Source organism: Rattus norvegicus, chromosome 1 (genome assembly GCF_021556685.1).
Source record: "Rattus norvegicus strain SHRSP/BbbUtx chromosome 1, alternate assembly SHRSP_T2T, whole genome shotgun sequence".
Classification (NCBI taxonomy): domain Eukaryota; kingdom Metazoa; phylum Chordata; class Mammalia; order Rodentia; family Muridae; genus Rattus; species Rattus norvegicus.
Window position 1 is genome coordinate 195710070 of NC_141534.1, and position 20871 is coordinate 195730940.

The following is a 20871-nucleotide window of genomic DNA, read 5'->3' on the forward strand; positions in this document are numbered from 1 at the left end:
AGCTGCAGGCCATGCCCATCCGCTAGTGCTCCCATCATCTTCCCTCCTTGGTGCTCACATATCTATTTACTTTTTTTGGGTCAGACTCTTGTGTGGTCCAGGTTAGCCTGGGCTCTGCTATGTAGCCAGGTTGAGCTCTAAATAGTGATTTCTTCCCACAGTTTCCCAAGTGCTGGGATCACAAGCTGGGCTACCACCCAGCAAAAGACTCTGTGGTAGTTTCCTTAATTTATTTATTCTTCTCGTATATATTACATCTCGACGACAGTTTCCCCTCTCTTCACTCTTCCCAGTCCCTCCCATACATCCCCTTTCCCTCAGATCCACTCCTGCTCTTCGGAAAAGAGCGGGCATTCCAGAGATATCAACCAAATGTGGCATAACAAGTTACAATAGGACCAGGCACAGACCCTATACCGAGGCTGAATGATGCAACCCAGTAGGAGGAAAAGAACGGGGCGGGGAGAGTCAGAGACACACTCCGACTCCCATTGTTAGGGGTCTCACAAGAACACAAGCTACACAACCATAACCTGTATGCAGAGGACTTCTTTAGCCAACACCAGACCCAGGGCAGACCCCCACCCCGTCCCCAGTCCTTGCCATTTGACTCTCTGGGGTAGTACTCAAGATCTTCCTGTTCCCATTCATGTGCTGTACGGTCTCTGTGGCTGGCTATCCAGTTTCTTCCCTTTCTACTCTTGGCAGCCTTAGAAAATCCTGAGGCCCCAGAAACCAACACCCCCCTAGAACCAAATCCCACTACCACCTGACTAACTACAGCTTGTCTCCAGGAGAAAGAGACAAGCTTCCAATAGGTAATGCGTGGGAAAGTGTTGGTCATTTCTTCTTGTGGTGTCTTTTGCCTCTGCCCTGCATATCTGTTCTATTAACCAAAGCCCTTTCCCCTACTGAGTCCCCTCCTCCCACCCCTTGAGGTCCTGAGTCAGTATTTTACTTACCCCCAAAGAGATTTAGCACCCTGGAAGCTTTACAGCTCTCTACTTCTCAGTGCACTGCTCAGTGATGGCCGGTGGAGTTGTGATCCTCCTGTGTGGCTGGGGTAAGCTTTACAGTGGGGAAGAGGGGCTGTGGGTCGTCTCTGCCTGGCGGGTTAATTGAGCATTGTTAGTCACCTCCAACAGCTCTTGGAAGAGTCAAGGACAGGGCAGGGGCCTGAATCAAAAGGAAGATAGATACTTGCCTTTGTGAGCAGAGCCTGTGTGCAGAGCTCATATACTCATAGACTCATAGACTGAGGCTCATATACAGAGCTATATAGGAAGGGATGCAGAAGCCACCGGGTAGGAGACAAGGTTAGATCCTGCCTCCTGACCTGGGTGTTCTCCAAGTCTTGACTTCCAGTAGGCAGGTACCACTGCTATCGAGAGAATAGTCCGCAATTTGAAGTCTATATTGGGACCACATTCATGTATCATTTATGAATGCCATTCAGGGCTGGAGAGATGGCTCAGTGGCTAAGAGCACTGAATGCTCTTCGAGAGGTCCTGAGTTCAAATCCCAGCTCACAACTCTGTAATGAGATCTGATGCCCTCTTCTGGTGTGTCTGAAGATAGCGACAATGTACTCATATAAATAAATAAATCTTTAAAAGTAAAAAAAAAAAAAAAAAGAATCCGATTCATTCAGAAACTCAGATTTGCAGCCCATCTTTAGAGTTATCAGGTCTAGGTACAGGGCCTGCTCGTGGATGCACCCTTAGAAATAGCTCTGTGGGTTCTCTGTTTCATGGTGCCCGCTGTCTTCATCTTCCCACGAGGGTTTCAGTCTGGCTAAAAAGGGAGTCACTTGAGGCAGAAAGGAGTGTGGGGCGGGGAAGAAAGATGGTTGCTTGGGGATGTGAAGGGGCAGAAAGGCGTTTTGAAAGGGAGAGACCCAACGAGGCTTTGGGCTTAGTCATGAGAAAGGGGAGCGTGACTTAAGGATCAGGAGAGCATGATGAGACCCTGCACGCACTAGCAAGTGGCTGTGGTGCTGGGGGGAGCTATGGGTATGGCCTAGCATCGGAAGATCTAATTCAATCTCCAGCCCTACGGCATTCCAGAGCTAACACAGTAGATGGCCTAATTCCAGCTCCTGATGTCCTTTGAAATAGCTTGGAAGGGACATTTCCCTAACTCTTGCCACTGGCATCGGGTTTGTTCATTGTTTTGACTCTTTGAGACAGGGTCTTGCATGTCTCTCTGGCTGGCCTGAAACTCACTATGTCCATCAGGCCAGCATGAAATTCATCGTATCTTCATGCTTCTGCCTCCCAAGTGCTGAGGTTAGAGGCATGAGCTACCATATCTGCTGGGGTTTGTTACTGATTTTCTCTTTTAAGTGTTGCATCTTTCTTTATTTTGTGTGCATGTGTGTGCTGGGGGAGCTCAGGAGTGTGGGTATAGGTGAGGGACAACTTACATGAGTTGGTTTACTCCTTCCACTGTGGGGGCAATCCCAGGGATTGAATTCAGGTCATCAGGCTTGGTGGCAGATGAGCCATCTCATTGGCCGGGGTTTGGTTATTTTTGAGGGAGGGAGAAGGATGAGGACCACCCAAATGGCTAGCCTGGAACCACAGTGGATGCACAGTGGGAGGAGATGATATGGTTCTTTTGTGTAGGTGACATCTAAAACTGGAGTGGGGTGGAATACCAGGAGGCCAGGAGGCCACTGGGGGATTTGGCTACGTTGATGACTTCCAACCTTCCTAATGTACTCCCCAGTCCTGGCTTCCTGTCATGGGTCTAACCTGGATGTGGAGGAACCCATCGTGTTCAGAGAGGATGCAGCCAGCTTTGGACAGACTGTGGTGCAGTTTGGTGGATCTCGGTAGGAAGGCCCTGCCTGTTCTCTTATGCCAACTCCTTTCAGGCCACGTAGGCTGGTAACTGGGAGAAATGCATCTTGGGTGAGAGAGAAGTCCTTCTATGTTTCTTCTGGGGCTCCTGACACCTTCATTTAATTCTAATGGGCCCAGAAAGGGCCATAAAAGTGTAGGGAATACCTGGCCTTGGACAGGAGCCTTTGAACCTGCCTTTTCACAGGGGCATCTCTGTGTGTGGCCAGTGTGAACACACCGTACCCAAATTCAATATGCTTGCACATTAGCATTCCAGTCTCAGGTGCCTAGCATTGCTAATGGGTTCCCCTCTGCATTTGTGTTTTGTAAAGAAAGCATGGGGTGCTGGGAGTTGGAGGTCTTAGCCTGCAAAGCCCACTTAGTTCTCAGCATCTCTCTACATAGATACTCCATTTCTGCCTGGTGGCCACCGGGCTGTCCTTTCCTGGCATGAGCTGGGCCTGGTTAAGGTTGATGATGTTACCCCAAAAGTACTCAGAGCTTGAGGGATTTGGGGGAGAGATGCTTAGAAAATATCAAGAGACTAAGAGGGGCTGGGGATTTAGCTCAGTGGTAGAGCGCTTACCTAGGAAGCGCAAGGCCCTGGGTTCGGTCCCCAGCTCAAAAAAAAAAAAAAAAAGCGAAGAGACTAAGAGACAGGGGAAAAAATATCTCCAACCCCAGGAAGCCACACATGTTTTATTTTTCATTGACAGCCATGAATTACATAGCTTGCCTCACCCACCTGTGGGGGGGTGGGGGTGGGGTGCTGTTCTCTTGTCCCAGAAATGAGGACCAAAGGATTTCAAGTCACATGTGACATGGGTATAATCAAAGTGTGGGAAGCCAGGGAGGAAGGGAGCAAAACCAGGCAGGGAATTCCAGGCCCTGCCACAGAGGTGCTGGCAGTGAGACAACGGGGAGACAGAGATCCCTGATTTCTAAACACATAACTGCCTCTTCAGGCAGCTGACAACCTGGGGAGATGAGAAAAAGCTTCGGGCACAGACTCTAGATTCTGGCTTGGATTTTTTTTTCTCTTTGTTTAAAAATCTAACACTGGTGCACGAATCTAAAGGGTCCAATTAAATGATGCTTTTACACGTGTGCTTGCCGGCATAGTTGTTTAGATCAGCATGCAGTCCTGTCCTGCCTGCAGTCCTGTCCCAGCAGCCCCATCCTACTCCTGCTAGACACCAACACCCAAAGGTAGCCATTTTGTCTTCCCATCAATCACTAGAAGTTATTTTTAGGCTCAATTGGTAATATTCTGATTGCTACAGAGCTGTGTTTGTCCCGACTTAAAAAAAAAAAAAACCCAACCCAATGGAAACACTAAAAAGGCTGAGTTTCCATAGAAAGCACGAGTTCAGCAAAGAAGAGTCAGGTCTGCTCTTCATCTGTGTTGCCTGGAGTGACCATAGGTTTTCCTCTTGAACACTCCTGAATCATGGGTGGCACACAGAAATGTATATAGAACCACTATAAAGAACCACTTTTGAGAGTTGGTCCTGTTGAAGCCCATTGACTTAAGGCCTGCTTGGCCATTGAAAAAACACCAATATTTGACTATTTTTCTTGTCTGGGTGGGGAGACTGTTGGTAGTGATAAATGTTACCAATTTAAAAAAAATCCCTTGGGGGTGTTTTACAAGTAAACTATTTACATTTCTATGACAAGAATCAGATACAGATTCTGATACGATCGTGTTAAATTGTCCAATTTAAATTGCTAACATATTTATACTTTTTCCCAATGGGCTATAATCAGTTTTCTTGCAAAGCTTAGGACCTCAGGAAATGGTTCTATTTAACTCAAGGTGACTATTTCACAGGTGGCTCAGAATGGCAGATTCATAAAGAAATGGAAAATAACACTTTGGTGCAAAAATTTTTTGTGGTAAAAAATCCAGACTATTCACTCAGATATACACATACCTACACATCCATGTCTATGAAAGAATATACATGCATATAAAAAACAAGCCAGGAGGCACCCCTCACACACATGTGGATAAAACACAGGACTGGTTTCTAAATGGCCTCCCAAGAAGCCCAGGCCTTCCCCACCAAGTCTTACTTCCTCATGGCAAGTCCGTTCCTTGTACTCAGTGTTCCTACTCTGACTGTGAATTGTGATTGTTCCTCTAGACTCGTGGTGGGAGCCCCTCTGGAGGCGGTGGCAGTCAACCAAACAGGACGGTTGTATGACTGTGCACCTGCCACTGGCATGTGCCAGCCCATCGTACTGCGCAGTGAGTAATTATCCCAGGTATCAGGGTCCCCAGCTCTCTAGTGTGTTCCTCTTAGCAGATTCCAGCTAAGACTGTCCCCTCAGTGAAGTTACGTGGTTGAGTGTGACTGTGCATATCTGCCTTCTCAGGTCCCCTAGAGGCAGTGAACATGTCCCTGGGCCTGTCTCTGGTGACTGCCACCAATAACGCCCAGTTGCTGGTGAGTTCTCTGGGTCATAGAAAGGTCATGAGAAGCATGGCAGGGACTGGAGGAGGGTGGGGGTAGGGATGGGAGTTGGGAAGGAAGGATATGACCTGGAAGCAATGCTCCCAGAGGTGACCTCTGCTTCCAGGCTTGTGGTCCAACTGCACAGAGAGCTTGTGTGAAGAACATGTATGCGAAAGGTTCCTGCCTCCTTCTCGGCTCCAGCTTGCAGTTCATCCAGGCAGTCCCTGCCTCCATGCCAGGTGGGTTTGTTGAAGAGGCTTCTGGGGAGCAGAGCTGGTATCATACAGTTAGAGAGTAAGGCCTTCTCCTGCTCCCTTCTGGAGGGCTGCGTGTGGCTTAGGAGGAGCCCCAGCAAGCCCAAGAGGTGGATGGGAGCACATTCTGGCTGGCAAAGAGGACGGGCACCCCCAGTTGGTTGTGACTGGATCGGAGGAGAACTTGTGTGCTGGCCAAGCAGCACGTGAAGGCCTCATAGCTGCTATAGGTGTCCAGACACTCCTTGGTTTTCCTGTTTTAGCAAAAACATGTCTTGAGGAAGAGAAATCCAGGAGGAAGACAGTGTGGGTGGCTCCTGACTAAGTCACCAGGACTCTCCAAACTTTCTAAGTGGGATGGGGGTGGGGATGACAGAGCCTTGGTGTTGTCTCATTGAGCACCAGTCTGTGTAATGGTGGCTTATCTAGGTTCTAGCTTTTTCATGTATCCAGGTAATGGCACCTTTCTCTGGACCTTAACTTACTCATTGATAAAATGGTGTTAGTGTTCACGTAGTTATCAAGATGAAAGGATTTAAGGTACACAAAATGATTGATTAGATCCCTGCCTGGCAGACAGCATGTGAAAACCCTTACTAGTCCTATTCTGTCAAACAACTATCTCTGTGTTGGGGGGAGGTACAGATAAACTGCCTCATCTCTAACCTATGAACGGAAACCAGGGTCTGTACAGGATGCTCCCTGAGAGCAATGCTTTAGACTGCAGAGGTCATGATGCCACCAACAGTGAACATTTAGTCTATTTTAGAGCAGTGGCAGCAATGACACCAGCCCCCAGAGGTCATTGTCTATTCACAGATGTCCCTGGATGTCACAAGGTTGGCTGCCAAGAACATAGAAGCATAAAGTAGGTACAAGAGAGGCAGGTTTGGTAGCGTTAGAAAGAGTCAGGGTCTATTGTCTGCCACCTGGGACCAGGAAGCACTGGGTCCTGGCAGTGGGAGTGGGGGTCATCTTCTAGTTGCCTCTCTAGAAGGCCGATGACTGGTGGGTAGGTTTGACTGGTGAGAAAACCACCATCAGAAAGGCCCCAATGATAGAAAGAGGCCTCAGAGCTCAGCCAACCTTCACATGGTTGGTTTATTACTTTGTGAGATGATCAGCTCTATTCAGACTTTTGCTGTTGGAGAGGATGCGCTAGTCCATCGTGGAGCTGGGTGGTACCCCCTTCTCTGAGGTGATGGGGAAGGGGTCACAGGGGGAGCGATTTGTGATGGTGGGACCGGGAGGAGAGGAGGGAGGTGAGGGCTTCCATCATGATATAAAGTGAATAAATAAATAATGAAAAGGGGCGGAGGGTACAGAAGCGGAGGAGACATTTGACAGAGTTTGCGTAAACCTGAGAGAAAACAAGGATGGTTATTTTATTATAGGGCTGACAGCATGGGCAGAAATACAGGACAGCGGTGACTCAGGTGTGTGCGGGGTAACGCAGCAGTGTCTAGAGCATGAGGGTACTGCAGCAATAAAATTAATTGATATGTATATGAGGTGATGAGAACAGGGTCCCATCATCACACGCGCCAGACATCTCTAGGCCCACAGAAGAGGGGATACCCGAGACCGTGGTCACTGCAGAAGCAGAAAGGGAAGTGGTGATCCTCCACTTCTCCCAGCACCCTGGAGGCTCTGGTGAGAGCAGCAGATAAAGTGAGGGATGGGGAACAGAGAGAGGGAAATGCCTGCTTTCTTTGATGGCATGTGGGAGGCAAGTTGTAGCTTTGAGGCCTGGGTGTGACACCTCAGGGTTGTGCTGGTCAGCTAGCTCACCAGCCACTCCGTGCATAACACAGGATGTGGGAGTTAGTGGAGGCGACAACAGGGTCCTGCCCATAGCCCGTGACCTCAGTGTGAGTGAGGGGACAATCTGAAAGGCCCTACTATGGACATGCATGTGGTACGTCTTTTCCCTTACAGTATGAACTCCGTGAGGCCAGAGGTAGTATCTTTAAAAAGTTAGGCCTGTGCAGCCAAATCGGCCCAGAAGCAGATACTGAGGTTTGAGATCGTTCTTGAGACCAGTGCTGGTGAGCAGGAGGGCAGCAGTCTGGGTGGAAGGCGAAGACTGGTTAGTACTTCCCTTCCTCTCTTTACAGGAAGGGGTGAGAGGCTCATAAGCTGCCTCCATGGTGTGCACAGAGCTCTAAGCCTGTGGCTTTCATGTGCTGCCTGGGGCCTGTGCTTGGGTGGGTTTTCTGGTGATACGGTGGCTTTTGAGTCCCCCCTGCTCCCGTCAGGGACTCAGCGTTACTAACTCTAGACTAGAGTTGTTATTGCTTTGGTTGTCAGTTCCCTTTCTGAGGTTAACTCTGTGTGACATCTGGAAAAGTCAGTCACGCAGCAGCAAGGTAAACAGTGATGTGGTTCTTACAGATGTTTCCAGCCTGGACAGTAACTGACCCCAGCAACACACCTGTGCAGGGGATTCTTGGGACACAGAGCTGTTGCTGGCCAGCTCCATGTAGCTGGAAATGAATGCCTTAGTACTGGAAGGGGATGGACCTGGAGACTTACTCATTATTCTCTGCTGGTGTGTTCTGTAAGCCTCGAGGGTTCCTGGCACATGCGATTGTAGGGACAAAAACCTTCCAGAGGGTGTCCCTGTACTAATGTAGATGTTAGCCACCCCCTGTGGTAAGGTAGATGTTTGCTGTTGCAGTAATCTGATGCGTACTAACTATTGTCATCCTCAGCTTAGAGACAGAGAAGCTGGAGTCCAGAGAACTTAAGCAACCTGCCTGTATTCGTCAGTTTGGAAGTGGCAGAGCTGGGGTTCAGGGACAGGCACCTCAGTGCCAAAACATAACCCTGAACCCTTCCCTCCTGCACTTTCTAACACCCAAGAGAACACGTGTTTAATGAAAATTTGAGTAAATGATTGCAGACTCAGGGCCCCTTCCTCTGTTGAGTAAGAAGGTATTTGGGGCCCCAGGAAATAGCTGAGGCCCATACATGCCCCTGATTCCTCTCTTCTTCACTGCAGAGTGTCCAAGACAAGAGATGGACATTGCTTTCCTGATTGATGGTTCTGGCAGCATTAACCAAAGGGACTTTGCCCAGATGAAGGACTTTGTCAAAGCTTTGATGGGAGAGTTTGCGAGCACCAGCACCTTGGTGAATCCTGAACACTGTGGCCTTTGGAAGGGTGACACATGCAGGAAGAAGGCCCAGCACAGCTGGGGGGGGGGTCCTGTGGAAGGGATCATGCGGGGCTAAGCCCAGGGCAGTGTGCCAGTTCAGGATTCATTTAAGCTCTAACCCAAGAGTTTCTCCTGTGGTATTTAATGTGTATCTAAATGTTCCATGCTTTTTAAAAACATTCAAAGAGCTAAGCATGATCCTGCAGGCCTGTAATCTCAGCACTTGGCAGATTGAGGCAGCAGGGTCATGTGAGTTCAGGTCCTATTGGACAATATAACATGGCCTTTCCCAGAAAACACACAAACACACGCACACACACACACACACCACACATACAACATACACACAAACATCACACACACACCACACATACAACACACACACACAAACATCACACACACACACCACACATCACATACATCACACACACACACAAACATCACACACACATACCACACATCACATACATCACACAACATCGCATACATCTCTCACACACACACAAACATCACACACACATACCACACATCACATACATCACACAACATCGCATACATCACACACACACCCCACATACAACACACATTACATACATCACACACACACCACACATATAACACACACACACAAACATCACACACATACACACACACCCTATACACATACAGAGCACACATAACACACACACACATAACACAAACACACACACACACACACAGAGACACAGAGAGAGAGACACACAGAGAGAGAGACAGAGAGAGAGCAGCCAATTTACAAATAAACACACAAGCTTTCCTCTCTGTGTTTTCTGTGTAACCAATGATATCGTTATCTTAAAGTACACGCTGTAAGGCGCTTGCTGCACAAGGCTGGGCACCTGAATTCTAGCCCTGGAAGCTGTGGTGGGAGAACTCAGTTAACTCCCGAGTGTTTTCCTTTGATCTCCATCAAGACATTCCCCACTCAGGACACACACACACTACACATCACACACACACCGTGCCCCCACGTACACACACATACCATACACCCACATACACACACACACCACATGTCACATACACACACAAACCACACATGCCACACATACCACATATACTACACACATCATACACACACCATACACCCACACACAACACATGTCACCACACATATACACCACACACACTGCACATCACACACACACACCATATACACACACACAACACATGTCACACACACATATACACCATACACACTGCACATCACACACACCATACACACACACAACACATGTCACACACACATACACACCACTCATACCACACATCACACATATATACTATACACACACAAACCACACATGCCACACATACCACATACACTACAGACACCATACACACACCCTATACACACCCCATACACACACAAAGCATACATAACACACACATAAACACACACACACACACAAACCACACACAGCACACATACCACATACATTACACACACCCACCACACATAGGACACATATCACATACATCACACACACACCCTATACACACCCCATACACACACAGAGCACACATAACACGCACACACACAAACAAACACACACAGACACACGCACGCCTTACAGAAGGAGTGAGAACAAAGGAGAAGGGAGGGGAGGGCAAATGCAGGGATAAAGGAGGGAAGGAACTGTGGAGAGTCCTGAACCTGGGGCTTCTGCTGGCTTTTGCAGTTCTCCCTGATGCAATACTCGAACATCCTGAAGACCCATTTTACCTTCACTGAATTCAAGAACATCCTGGACCCTCAGAGCCTGGTGGATCCCATTGTCCAGCTGCAAGGCCTGACCTACACAGCCACAGGCATCCGGACAGTGGTGTGAGTCCCCTCCTGCCTGCTGCCACCTCAGATGTGGTCTCCAAATCACTTCTTAATACTGAGTCAACATAGCTCTTAGTTCTTCTCCGGAGGAGGCCGCAGGACGCTCTGGAGGACTGCTGGGGAGAGAAGTCGGTGTAGGCAGAATTCTGTGCAGAGCCTAGTTCCCAGATGTGAGACCGACTCCTTCGCAGTTACTTTACCTTCGCTTGGTTCTAGAGACCTCAACACGCTCCTTCCTCTCTGTGTCTGGCCAGCACTGGAGCCAGGTCGTCACTACAAACCCACATGGGGTCTGGCAGAGGGCACGGTTCTCCTGTAAGGCAGTGAGTCTGCGTGTCCAGGATCCCTGGTTTCCTGCACACCCCTGGGTGGTACGATAAGGATCATGCCAAACAAAAGACACTGGCTAAATGCACTCTCTCCTTTGTGGTGACTCTTGCACCTTGAACACAATGGAAAATGCAAGAGGTTTAAAGCCACACCGTAGCACCCCTCCTGGGGTCCTTCTTAAAGCACACAGTGCTTTCCCACTGATAGGACCTGAGAATCATATGAGGCAAAGAGACAGTGGTTCACAACTCCAGAGAGGCTTCCTGTACACCAGGACGCACTGTATCTCTCCAGCAGCCGGGATCCCAGAGTTAGTCTCATCCTACCCTTAAACTTGGCTACTGTTTGGTTCTGTCCAGTGCTGAGTTAAATTTCTTCTCTCCTTCCTCCCTTCCTCCCCCTCCTCCTCTTCCTCCTCTCATTCATTCTTTCCCATAGGACGGAATGGTAAGTCCAGTGACAAGGCTTAGTCGGTGGGGTGTTTGGTAGGTAATGGTGCGTCCCTCATCTTCTCACCTGAAGGTGGACACAGGAGGACCAAAAGATCAAGGTCATCCTAGGCCGATGTTGAGATCCAACTCAGCCCAACATAAGACAGCATGTCAAACAGCATGCAACCCCCAAGACACCAGCAATAGCATTACAGGAACTTAAGGTTACCCATAGTCCATCTGGACACTCTTTCATATAGTGGATTAGAAACAGAAAGTGGTACATTCAAATGAATCAATAAATCTCACCTGCCTGGCACAGCCCAAATTTGATCATCTGCTTTTATGCACATGGATGGTATGTAATCACAGAAGGGCAAAAATAGATTTCCTCTAATGTGTAAACTGCTCCACATCATGCTATAGTTTTGACCTCTACTTTTCAACAAAGAGAGCTAAAGAAGCGGAGTTAGGATCTGCTGAATCCCCTCCCTAATGTTGGGCACTTGTTTTGGTCAAGTGTTCTCTGTGTGTTCTGGCTTCCAGTGTGGGGCTTCACTATGATATTTTAAGCATCTCTGAGAGCTATCAACTGTTAGATGCTCTTCCACATTCACTGTCATGTAATCTTCCCAACGACCAGACACTTTGTTTCAGTCACCAAATCTGGCAGCTTCAACAATACAAATACTCTTTCCTAATCCAGGTGAGGCTGGCAGGACCAGCTGTTTCTGCAGATGTTCTCTCATCTGCAGAACTGAGAGCTCCTTCATATACCTGGTGTTCATGAAGGACTGGGAGGAGAGGACTCCTGTGGAATAGTTGGACCTATGTCTACATGTGCTCTCTCTGCATGGGCTGTTCCTCGTATCTCAAGCAGAGTAGCCGTCTTCTCTTGCTCTGGTTCAAACTATGCCTATGAATCCAAATCTACTATTGTAGATACAAAACAAGCCCTATACTGTGAAGGATGAACATGAATCACAGGGCAAGGCGGGTTCTCTGTGGGAGAAGAACTATTTGGAACCATTTTTAGAGAACAATTATGGCACATTTACTGTTAGTTTGCTTGGAGAGAATCAAAGGCTCAGAGAGGTTAAGTGGCACAGACAAAGGGTGTCCAACTCCAAAGCTTCTGCTGCAAACCATATTGCCTCCTAGGAAAGAAGCTCATAGGTGTGGACTCTTTATTATTAGTCTTTGTTTCTGGTATAGCATTCCAAAAGGGAATCCTTTCTGTTTTCCTTCCTTCTCCCCCTTTTTGGGGAGTGGGGTTAATGGAGTTGGTAAGAGTGAAGGGGATATGGGGTTGGGGATTTAGCTCAGTGGTAGAGCGCTTGCCTAGCAAGCGCAAGGCCCTGGGTTCGGTCCCCAGCTCCGAAAAAAAAAAAAGAGTGAAGGGGATAGGTAGTAGAGTCAGTGTGTGTGTGTGTGTGTGTGTGTGTGTGTGTGTGTGTGTGTGTGTCTGTCTGTCTGTCTGTCTGTCTGTCTGTGTGTCTGTCTGTCCCATATCTCACTATGTAGCCTAACCTGGCCTGGAACTCATTCTCCTCTTGCCTCAGTCTCCAAAGGCTTAGATGGTACACCTGTGCCACCATTGACAACTCTGAATAATTTTTACAAAATGCCTGGCATGCCCTGGGCTTCCTAAAATATTTAGAAGAGCTAAAGCCTTTGCAAATTGTCTTTCCAGAATCAATTGTGTCTCGATAATCATTTCCCTTTATTCTCTGACAGGGAAGAGCTATTTCATAGCAAGAATGGGTCCCGTAAAAGTGCCAAGAAGATCCTCCTTGTCATCACAGATGGGCAGAAATACAGAGACCCCCTGGAGTATAGTGATGTCATTCCCGCCGCAGACAAAGCTGGCATCATTCGTTATGCTATTGGGGTACAGTCTCTTCCTCCTTGGGTTCACAGACCCTGCCTTCTCCTTACCCAGTAAAGGTCCAGGAGGCTTCCACCATTTAGAGGCCACTCTGTTGCAGGTGGGAGATGCCTTCCAGGAGCCCACTGCCCTGAAGGAGCTGAACACCATTGGCTCAGCTCCCCCACAGGACCACGTGTTCAAGGTAGGCAACTTTGCAGCACTTCGCAGCATCCAGAGGCAACTTCAGGAGAAAATCTTCGCCATTGAGGGTAAGCGGGAACAAGCTCCAGCCTCGGAGATGAAGGGATTGTGACCCCATATTTGCTCTATAGGGCTGGGGCCCCAAACCCATCTTCCTTCTGTTCTGACTCCTCATGCTTTCATAGATTTGAAGCATCTAAGTGACGTGTTTACCCACAGGAACTCAATCAAGGTCAAGTAGTTCCTTTCAGCACGAGATGTCACAAGAAGGTTTCAGTTCAGCTCTCACATCGGTGGGTGGAATGTGTCCCTGATAAATCGGCATCAATTCTGGGCGGGATGAGGCCCAGAGGTAGATTTGTCCTTAAGTTCTCTGATCGATCATTGCTACCCACAATCTGGGGAAAAGCAGGAGACAGCTAAAGCTCTTTCACAGAGCACACATTCTAGTGGGTAGAGACCACACAGAGGGAATTAGCAGACTGTCCTGAGTACTGGGATAGAAAAATAAAGATGGTCAGATGACACTGAGAAGTGAGACAGGGACAGCCCCCGGGAAACTCTTGGAAACACTTTCTGCCGTTAAGAGGGAAAAGCAACTGAAAAGGAGGTTCTGGGGCAGAAGTCAAACTGTTGTGCTACACAAAGAGAAAAGAGATGGCATGGATACAGCAGGAGAAGAGCGAGCACAGGGCAGGGAGCAGCTGGAGAGGTAGGAGGGCCGGGGCCACATGGACCAGACAGAGCAGCAAGACTTGTTTGAAAGGGGACGAACACCCAGAGCATCTAAAGAGATTCTCCTCTATTAATTTCGGACTGAGCAGAGTGTGGCAGAAATGAAACCACGTGGGTTTTGAACTGGTCGTGGGAACTATGTCAGAGGTGTTTGGAAGGCCATTACACACTTCTTTCAGTGTTTTTATGTTTCTAAGTTCTCTATAACCTCATGTTTAAAGGTGTAAATAAGGGGTCTTGGGGAGCAAGAAGTATTGCTATCCAAGGGCACTGAAGATGGGGGTGACTTTGTCATCGAGGAGCTGAGAGAGGACGAGGGGTGGTGAGGATGAAGCTGTTCCCTATGTTTGGGAACAGCTGTTTGGGGACGCTTTCTCTGCTTGGGTTCAACTGGGAAAGGACTCAGGTGACGTTCTAAGGGGAGTGGTGTTGGTTCCCCAGCAGAATGGTACCTCGTACTGGGTTTGAGCAGGCCTAGTGCTGGGATGGGAGAAGGTAGGACACACGCCAGGAACTGAGGAGGCAGGAGAGGCAGAAAGGAAACAGGCTGACACGAGACAGGCGTTAAACCTCAGACGCTGCCGGTGAAAACCAAGGAAGGAAAAGATGAGAGGTGTTTGGGCCAGGCTTCTCTGGATTAGAGAAGCATCCTGTTCCAGCCTGTCCCAGCCTGCTCAGCCCTAATATCCTTTCCTCCCAGGATGGACCCGTTCTGGGGGCCGTGGGAAGCTTCAGCTGGTCCGGAGGTGCCTTCTTATATCCCCCAAATACGAGACCCACCTTTATCAACATGTCTCAGGAGAATGTGGACATGAGAGACTCCTACCTGGGTAAGAGGCGGCTGTGGGAGGGGAAGGGCGGATTGAGCTGCCTGAAGGCAGGAGAAGCCTTGGTGCTGAGGTCTGGGACCCCTCAGGTTACTCCACCGCAGTGGCCTTTTGGAAGGGGGTTCACAGCCTGATCCTGGGGGCCCCGCGTCACCAGCACACGGGGAAGGTTGTCATCTTTACCCAGGAAGCCAGGCATTGGAGGCCCAAGTCTGAAGTCAGAGGGACACAGGTTGGTATGGAAGGAGCCAGAGCGTGAGAGTGGGCAGCGTGGCCAGGGTGGGGGAGGGGATGACAGGGCTTTGGTGCCTATGAGGAGGTCGCGGTGCTGGGAGAGAGGCGGGACCTGGCCGAGAGGGGGCATCTTTAGATGACTTCAGGCTCGGCCCCCCAGATCGGCTCCTACTTCGGGGCCTCTCTCTGTTCTGTGGACGTGGATAGAGATGGCAGCACTGACCTGGTCCTGATCGGAGCCCCCCATTACTATGAGCAGACCCGAGGGGGGCAGGTCTCAGTGTGCCCCGTGCCCGGTGTGGTAAGTGGCCAAGGGTCCTGGCTGATGGGTGTGGGTGTGGGTGTGGTCTGCCCAGGTTGGGCCTGACACTGCCTTTGCTCTGCAGAGGGGCAGGTGGCAGTGTGAGGCCACCCTCCACGGGGAGCAGGGCCATCCTTGGGGCCGCTTTGGGGTGGCTCTGACAGTGCTGGGGGACGTAAACGGGGACAATCTGGCAGACGTGGCTATTGGTGCCCCTGGAGAGGAGGAGAGCAGAGGTGCTGTCTACATATTTCATGGAGCCTCGAGACTGGAGATCATGCCCTCACCCAGCCAGGTGAGGCATCGTTGTCAGCATGCTCTAGCTCCTTCTCTCTCGCCATGTCTCGGGTTGGCTAAATTCAGCCTCTGGACTCTGGCAAGAGTGTGGTTGCTTTTCTCTGTTTCCCTGAACAAAGCATCCTTGCATGGGCGCAACCTCCACTCTGTCATGGACAGCCTTCTGGGTCAGAGACTCAGTTTGGGCGTCAAAGTCTTGAGTCAGGTGCCCAGCAATAGCAGCCTTCATTTGCTGTGTGTTCTTTGTCTAAACGACTGCCCTACATTCTGCGACCTTTAGCGTTTTTTTGCCCTTCTGTTTTTTTTGTTATTGTTGTTTTGTTTTTGTTTTGTTTTGTTTTGTTTTCCTGTGAAACTGGGAAAGCCAACTCCTTCCTGTAAAGATAATGCAGTGACTGAGCTGAGCCCTCCATGTACCAGATAGTTCCTGGACGACCCAAGCGATGAACAAGTAAATCTGTGTCAATCCTGCTGCTACCCTTCTACACCACTACTGGTTACACCCTCAGGACAAGCTGGACCTGTGAGAGGGTGCCCTTCTCTCTTTCTGGGTGTCTCCCAGGACCCCACCACCACCACGGCTCGCTTTAACTCCAGACTCTTCTTTTATTTTCCCAATCCCTGCATACCATCACTTAGTTTTCCTTTTCCTTCTTGATCAGCGGGTCACTGGCTCCCAGCTCTCCCTGAGACTGCAGTATTTTGGGCAGTCATTGAGTGGGGGTCAGGACCTTACACAGGATGGCCTGGTGGACCTGGCCGTGGGAGCCCAGGGGCACGTACTGCTGCTCAGGTGAGAAGTCGCCACCCTTACCCTCTGTGTCCGGTGTGCTGGTCCTTTCTCAGCACCCTGTCTTGACTATCATGTATACCTCCAGGAGTCTGCCTCTGCTGAAAGTGGAGCTCTCCATAAGATTCGCCCCCATGGAGGTGGCAAAGGCTGTGTACCAGTGCTGGGAAAGGACTCCCACTGTCCTCGAAGCTGGAGAGGCCACTGTCTGTCTCACTGTCCACAAAGGCTCACCTGACCTGTTAGGTGAGTGTTTCCCTAAAACTGGGTCCAGCATCACCCTGTTAGAAGTCTCTAAGGCTATGTTCAGGACAGAGCAAGCCCAGGAGCACAAATCTCTCAACCCTTTCTCTCTTGCCTGAATTAGGCCTGAGGTCTTTTCTTCGCCTTCTTCATGAATCCTGTTCTCTGGACTCCTGTCTTGCAGGAAGACCTGCAGCCTGTTTCCCCTCCTCCCTGCCTCAGCCTCTGTCCCTTAAGCTACCATCTCTCTGGTTAGGTCCACCAAGGCAGAGACTGTCTCAGTGGTCCTTACACCTATTCTTAAGATTTATTTATTTATTTATTTATTTATTTATTTATTTATTTATTTATTTATTTTTAATGTATGTGAGTACACTGTCTCTGTCTTCAGACACCAGAAGAGGGCACCAGATTTCTTTACAGATGGTTGTGAGCCACCATGTGGTTGCTGGGAATTGAACTCAGATCCTCTGGAAGAGCAGTCAGTGCTCTTAACCACTGAGCCATCTCGCCAGCCCCCTTACACCTATTTTTATAACGTCTTCCCCACTGTCCAATGAGAAACTAGACTTGATCTCAAAATGTGAAACTAGGCTTCTCACCCCAATCCCTTAAACTGCTTTGTCTTAAGTTATAGAAACCCAAATTCTTTCCTGGAGTTCGTCCCAGCTTTGATCCCTCCTTGAATCTTCTACTCAGTCTACTCTCTTCCTCCATGCGCTTTTGTGAATGTGCCAGCATAACCTTCCCCGAGAGTCTTAGGCATACCAAACTTTGGGGACATTCTTTTTCCCACACTTCATTCATGGACCATGGGATTAGCTCCTTTATTACACCGAGATTCATGAGCGAAGAGATAATCAGCCTGTCTATCTGTCCATCTGTCTATCAACTTTCTATCATCTATCTATCTATCTATCTATCTATCTATCTATCTATCTATCTTTCTATCATCTATCTATTTATCATCTATGTATCTATCATCTATCTTTCTATCATCTATCTATTTATCATCTATGTATCTATCTATCATCTATCTATCTTTCTATCATCTATTTATCATCTATGTATCTATCATCTATCTATCTTTCTATCATCTATCTATTTATCATCTATGTATCTATCAATGTATCTATGTATCTATCTATGTATCTATCTATGTATCTATCTATCATCTATCTATCATCTATTTATCATCTATGTATCTATCATCTATCTATTTATCTATCTATCTTTCATCTATCTATCATCATCTCCATGTGTTTTTCCAAAACGATGCAGTCATAGAAAGTTTTGCTCAGCAAGTATAAACAGATAAATGTAAACAGGATGCTGTGGTTCTAGTTGTTTTTTGCATTTTTCCTTTATTTCAGGTAATGTCCAAGGCTCTGTCAGGTATGATCTGGCGTTAGATCCGGGCCGCCTGATTTCTCGTGCCATTTTTGATGAGACTAAGAACTGCACTTTGACGGGAAGGAAGACTCTGGGGCTTGGTGATCACTGCGAAACAGTGAAGCTGCTTTTGCCGGTGAGGATTTGGGTTTGGGGTCAAGGACTGCTGGGGGAGGAACCAAGACTAACTTGTTGGGAAGCTCCATGGGAAGAGTGAGGATAGTGAAGCCAGAGGAAGCAGAGCTGGGAAGACAGCCTGGTTCCTCAGCCTGGATGTGGTGCTGTCTGGAGGCAGAGCAGGGGGATTCCACAATGAAGGGGAAGACCGATTGTGGTTCTTCAAGTTCCTTCTTTCTCAGGACTGTGTGGAAGATGCAGTGAGCCCTATCATCCTGCGCCTCAACTTTTCCCTGGTGAGAGACTCTGCTTCACCCAGGAACCTGCATCCTGTGCTGGCTGTGGGCTCACAAGACCACATAACTGCTTCTGTGAGTAGTTTCCAATGGAGTCCCAGGGACAGGATGGCTACATTGTATCTCCACATGCTTTAATAACCCATAATAGGTCCTCATGGTCCACTGCTGGCAACAAATCCAAAATGGCCCCTCAGCTTCTCAGGCCCCGTGCAGCTTGTACCCTTACACCCACCCAGCTAGTCCCATGTGTCCCGACATAAACACATTCTCCACACCGCCTCTTCTCTCTCATACTTACCTTGGAGCTTTGGCCTGCTATAATTCTCCTTCTTTCCTTCTCCCTGTTAAGTGCCAACCTCAGCTCCTGGTCACACTTGGTGTCCCACTTTTTCTCCTGCCCCTGAGTCTGCTATGACGATCTCATTTCAAAGCGATGTCACTAGGGACTGACACGACGATCTGCATCTGTGTTGGTGACTGTCGTGGAGCCCCACATTTCTTGAGCATCACAGCCATATCTAAGTCACCTGAAGTTTTCACTTCTCCAAACTTCCACCCAGTGGAAAACTCCTGTCTATTACTGTCATTTAGAAATGTCTGCTGAGTAGCCACTGTGAGCCATATTGGACTTGATCCAACCAAACCTTGCTGTGGTGACGTCAAGATCTTGTGTAGTCAATCCTTCACATTCTAGCCTTCAGTCTATGCCCACTCCTTGCTAGTGTCTATGAGGAGCATGGGAGGAGAGACATGCTAATAGTCCGCCATGCGGTGCTCAGAGACTCATCTAGACTTAGATGGAAAAAGAGCAAACCATTTTGTTTCAGCTGCCGTTTGAGAAGAACTGTAAGCAAGAACTCCTGTGTGAGGGGGACCTGGGCATCAGCTTTAACTTCTCAGGGTGAGTATGGTCTCCATCCATGTGATGAAGTGCTTGCGAGCCCCGGCTTCCTAAGAAAATGAATTGTATTGGAATACTATCAGTGCATGGTTCAAGAGTTACCGCCATCTTGCCTCTGCCCCTGATCCAATTTCCAACTTGCCTTCAGGCTTGACCTTTTCTCCTCAGCCTGCAGGTCTTGGTGGTGGGAGGCTCCCCAGAGCTCACTGTGACAGTCACTGTGTGGAATGAGGGTGAGGACAGCTATGGAACTTTAGTCAAGTTCTACTACCCAGCAGGGCTATCTTACCGACGGGTAACAGGGACTCAGGTAAGCCGGTCCCTTGGACTCTGCTAGACGGTTAGGGCCTTTTCTGTTCCTGATACCAAAATACCTTAGGCTGAATAAGTTATAAAGAATTATTTTTGAAAAGAAATATTAAGAGCTAATCATTTCGGCTTATGATTCTGCAAGGGCAAACCTAAGAGATGATCTGGCGGTGGTCTCCAGGCAGAGTCTCAAAGCAGTTCAAGGAAGGATATGGCAAAGACGTGTGTGTTTTCTTTCCTCTTCTATCATGGGGTCCCACATTAATGATCTTGTCCAATTTTAATCACTTCCCAGTCTGGTTAAGGGGATATCTCAGCAGTCTCAGTCTGGGGCTGGTGTCTGTGGGGGAGCTGCTGGTCTCTAGGCTGTGTTGGAATCCCAAAGAAGATGGGTTTAGTACTAAGCACAGCAACAGGATAGACGAACTGCTAGCTCGTGCTGTGAGGTAATCCCACCAGAGAGCACACTGACACTCTTGATGCTGAATAGAAAGTCTGTACTGTTGACTGGTGGCTGCGCAGGGAACTTCCCAAAACCATGCAGCACCGAGGGTTACTGGTTTTTGTTCTTCTGTGAACAAAACCCACATCCTGGCTAATACACTCTGTTTAGCAAGAACAGTTAGCAAAGAAGCAAACTACAGGAGGAGACCTTTCTGGATCCTGACACTATGGACTAGGTCTTTGATGAATTAGTCCTTTCTTCTGGTTTTGGCAGGTGTTGGGGCCTATGTGCTGGGTTTTAAGGTCAGAATGTTGACTCTAACATGATGTCAGTTGTGCTAGGGTCTCGGGGCCTTACACTGGAGTGAGGGCAAGCAGACAAAGAGCGAAGTTTCCTTCTTCGATGTCCTTTTTCTGTCAACTGCCACTAGAGGTGTGTCCCAGATTCAGGGTGAGACTTCCTACCTCAATCATATTAAGAAAATCCCATCACAGATGTGTCCACCAATTTGGGATTTAATTGATTCCAGATGTAATCACGTTGACAACCAAGATTA

The 20871-nt window shown here is 48.5% G+C and overlaps 1 protein-coding gene across 9 annotated transcripts in view; it reads left to right on the top strand.

Moving 5' to 3' along the window:
* Positions 1 to 660: 660 nt before the first annotated feature.
* Positions 661 to 20871, top strand: part of Itgad (integrin subunit alpha D) — a 29252-nt gene continuing 9041 nt past the window's right edge. Inside the window, exons 1-21 of one of the 9 annotated variants that reach the window (XM_087586882.1) lie at positions 661 to 818; positions 971 to 1063; positions 2731 to 2836; positions 4997 to 5100; positions 5229 to 5299; positions 5433 to 5547; positions 8567 to 8697; positions 10445 to 10590; positions 13092 to 13245; positions 13343 to 13493; positions 13645 to 13718; positions 14861 to 14990; positions 15077 to 15219; positions 15382 to 15522; positions 15608 to 15817; positions 16482 to 16612; positions 16698 to 16855; positions 18226 to 18380; positions 18604 to 18732; positions 19488 to 19561; positions 19730 to 19871. In XM_087586882.1, coding sequence (XP_087443008.1) covers positions 1027 to 1063; positions 2731 to 2836; positions 4997 to 5100; positions 5229 to 5299; positions 5433 to 5547; positions 8567 to 8697; positions 10445 to 10590; positions 13092 to 13245; positions 13343 to 13493; positions 13645 to 13718; positions 14861 to 14990; positions 15077 to 15219; positions 15382 to 15522; positions 15608 to 15817; positions 16482 to 16612; positions 16698 to 16855; positions 18226 to 18380; positions 18604 to 18732; positions 19488 to 19561; positions 19730 to 19871 — 2502 coding nt within the window. In that variant the 5' untranslated portion in view covers positions 661 to 818; positions 971 to 1026. Of the gene's footprint in view, positions 819 to 970; positions 1064 to 2730; positions 2837 to 4996; positions 5101 to 5228; positions 5300 to 5432; positions 5548 to 6582; positions 6761 to 7252; positions 7652 to 7956; positions 8114 to 8566; positions 8698 to 10444; positions 10591 to 13091; positions 13246 to 13342; positions 13494 to 13644; positions 13719 to 14860; positions 14991 to 15076; positions 15220 to 15381; positions 15523 to 15607; positions 15818 to 16481; positions 16613 to 16697; positions 16856 to 18225; positions 18381 to 18603; positions 18733 to 19487; positions 19562 to 19729; positions 19872 to 20871 lie in introns of those variants that run through there. The other 8 variants (NM_031691.2, XM_087586885.1, XM_087586886.1 and 5 more) reach the window with 8 other exon arrangements.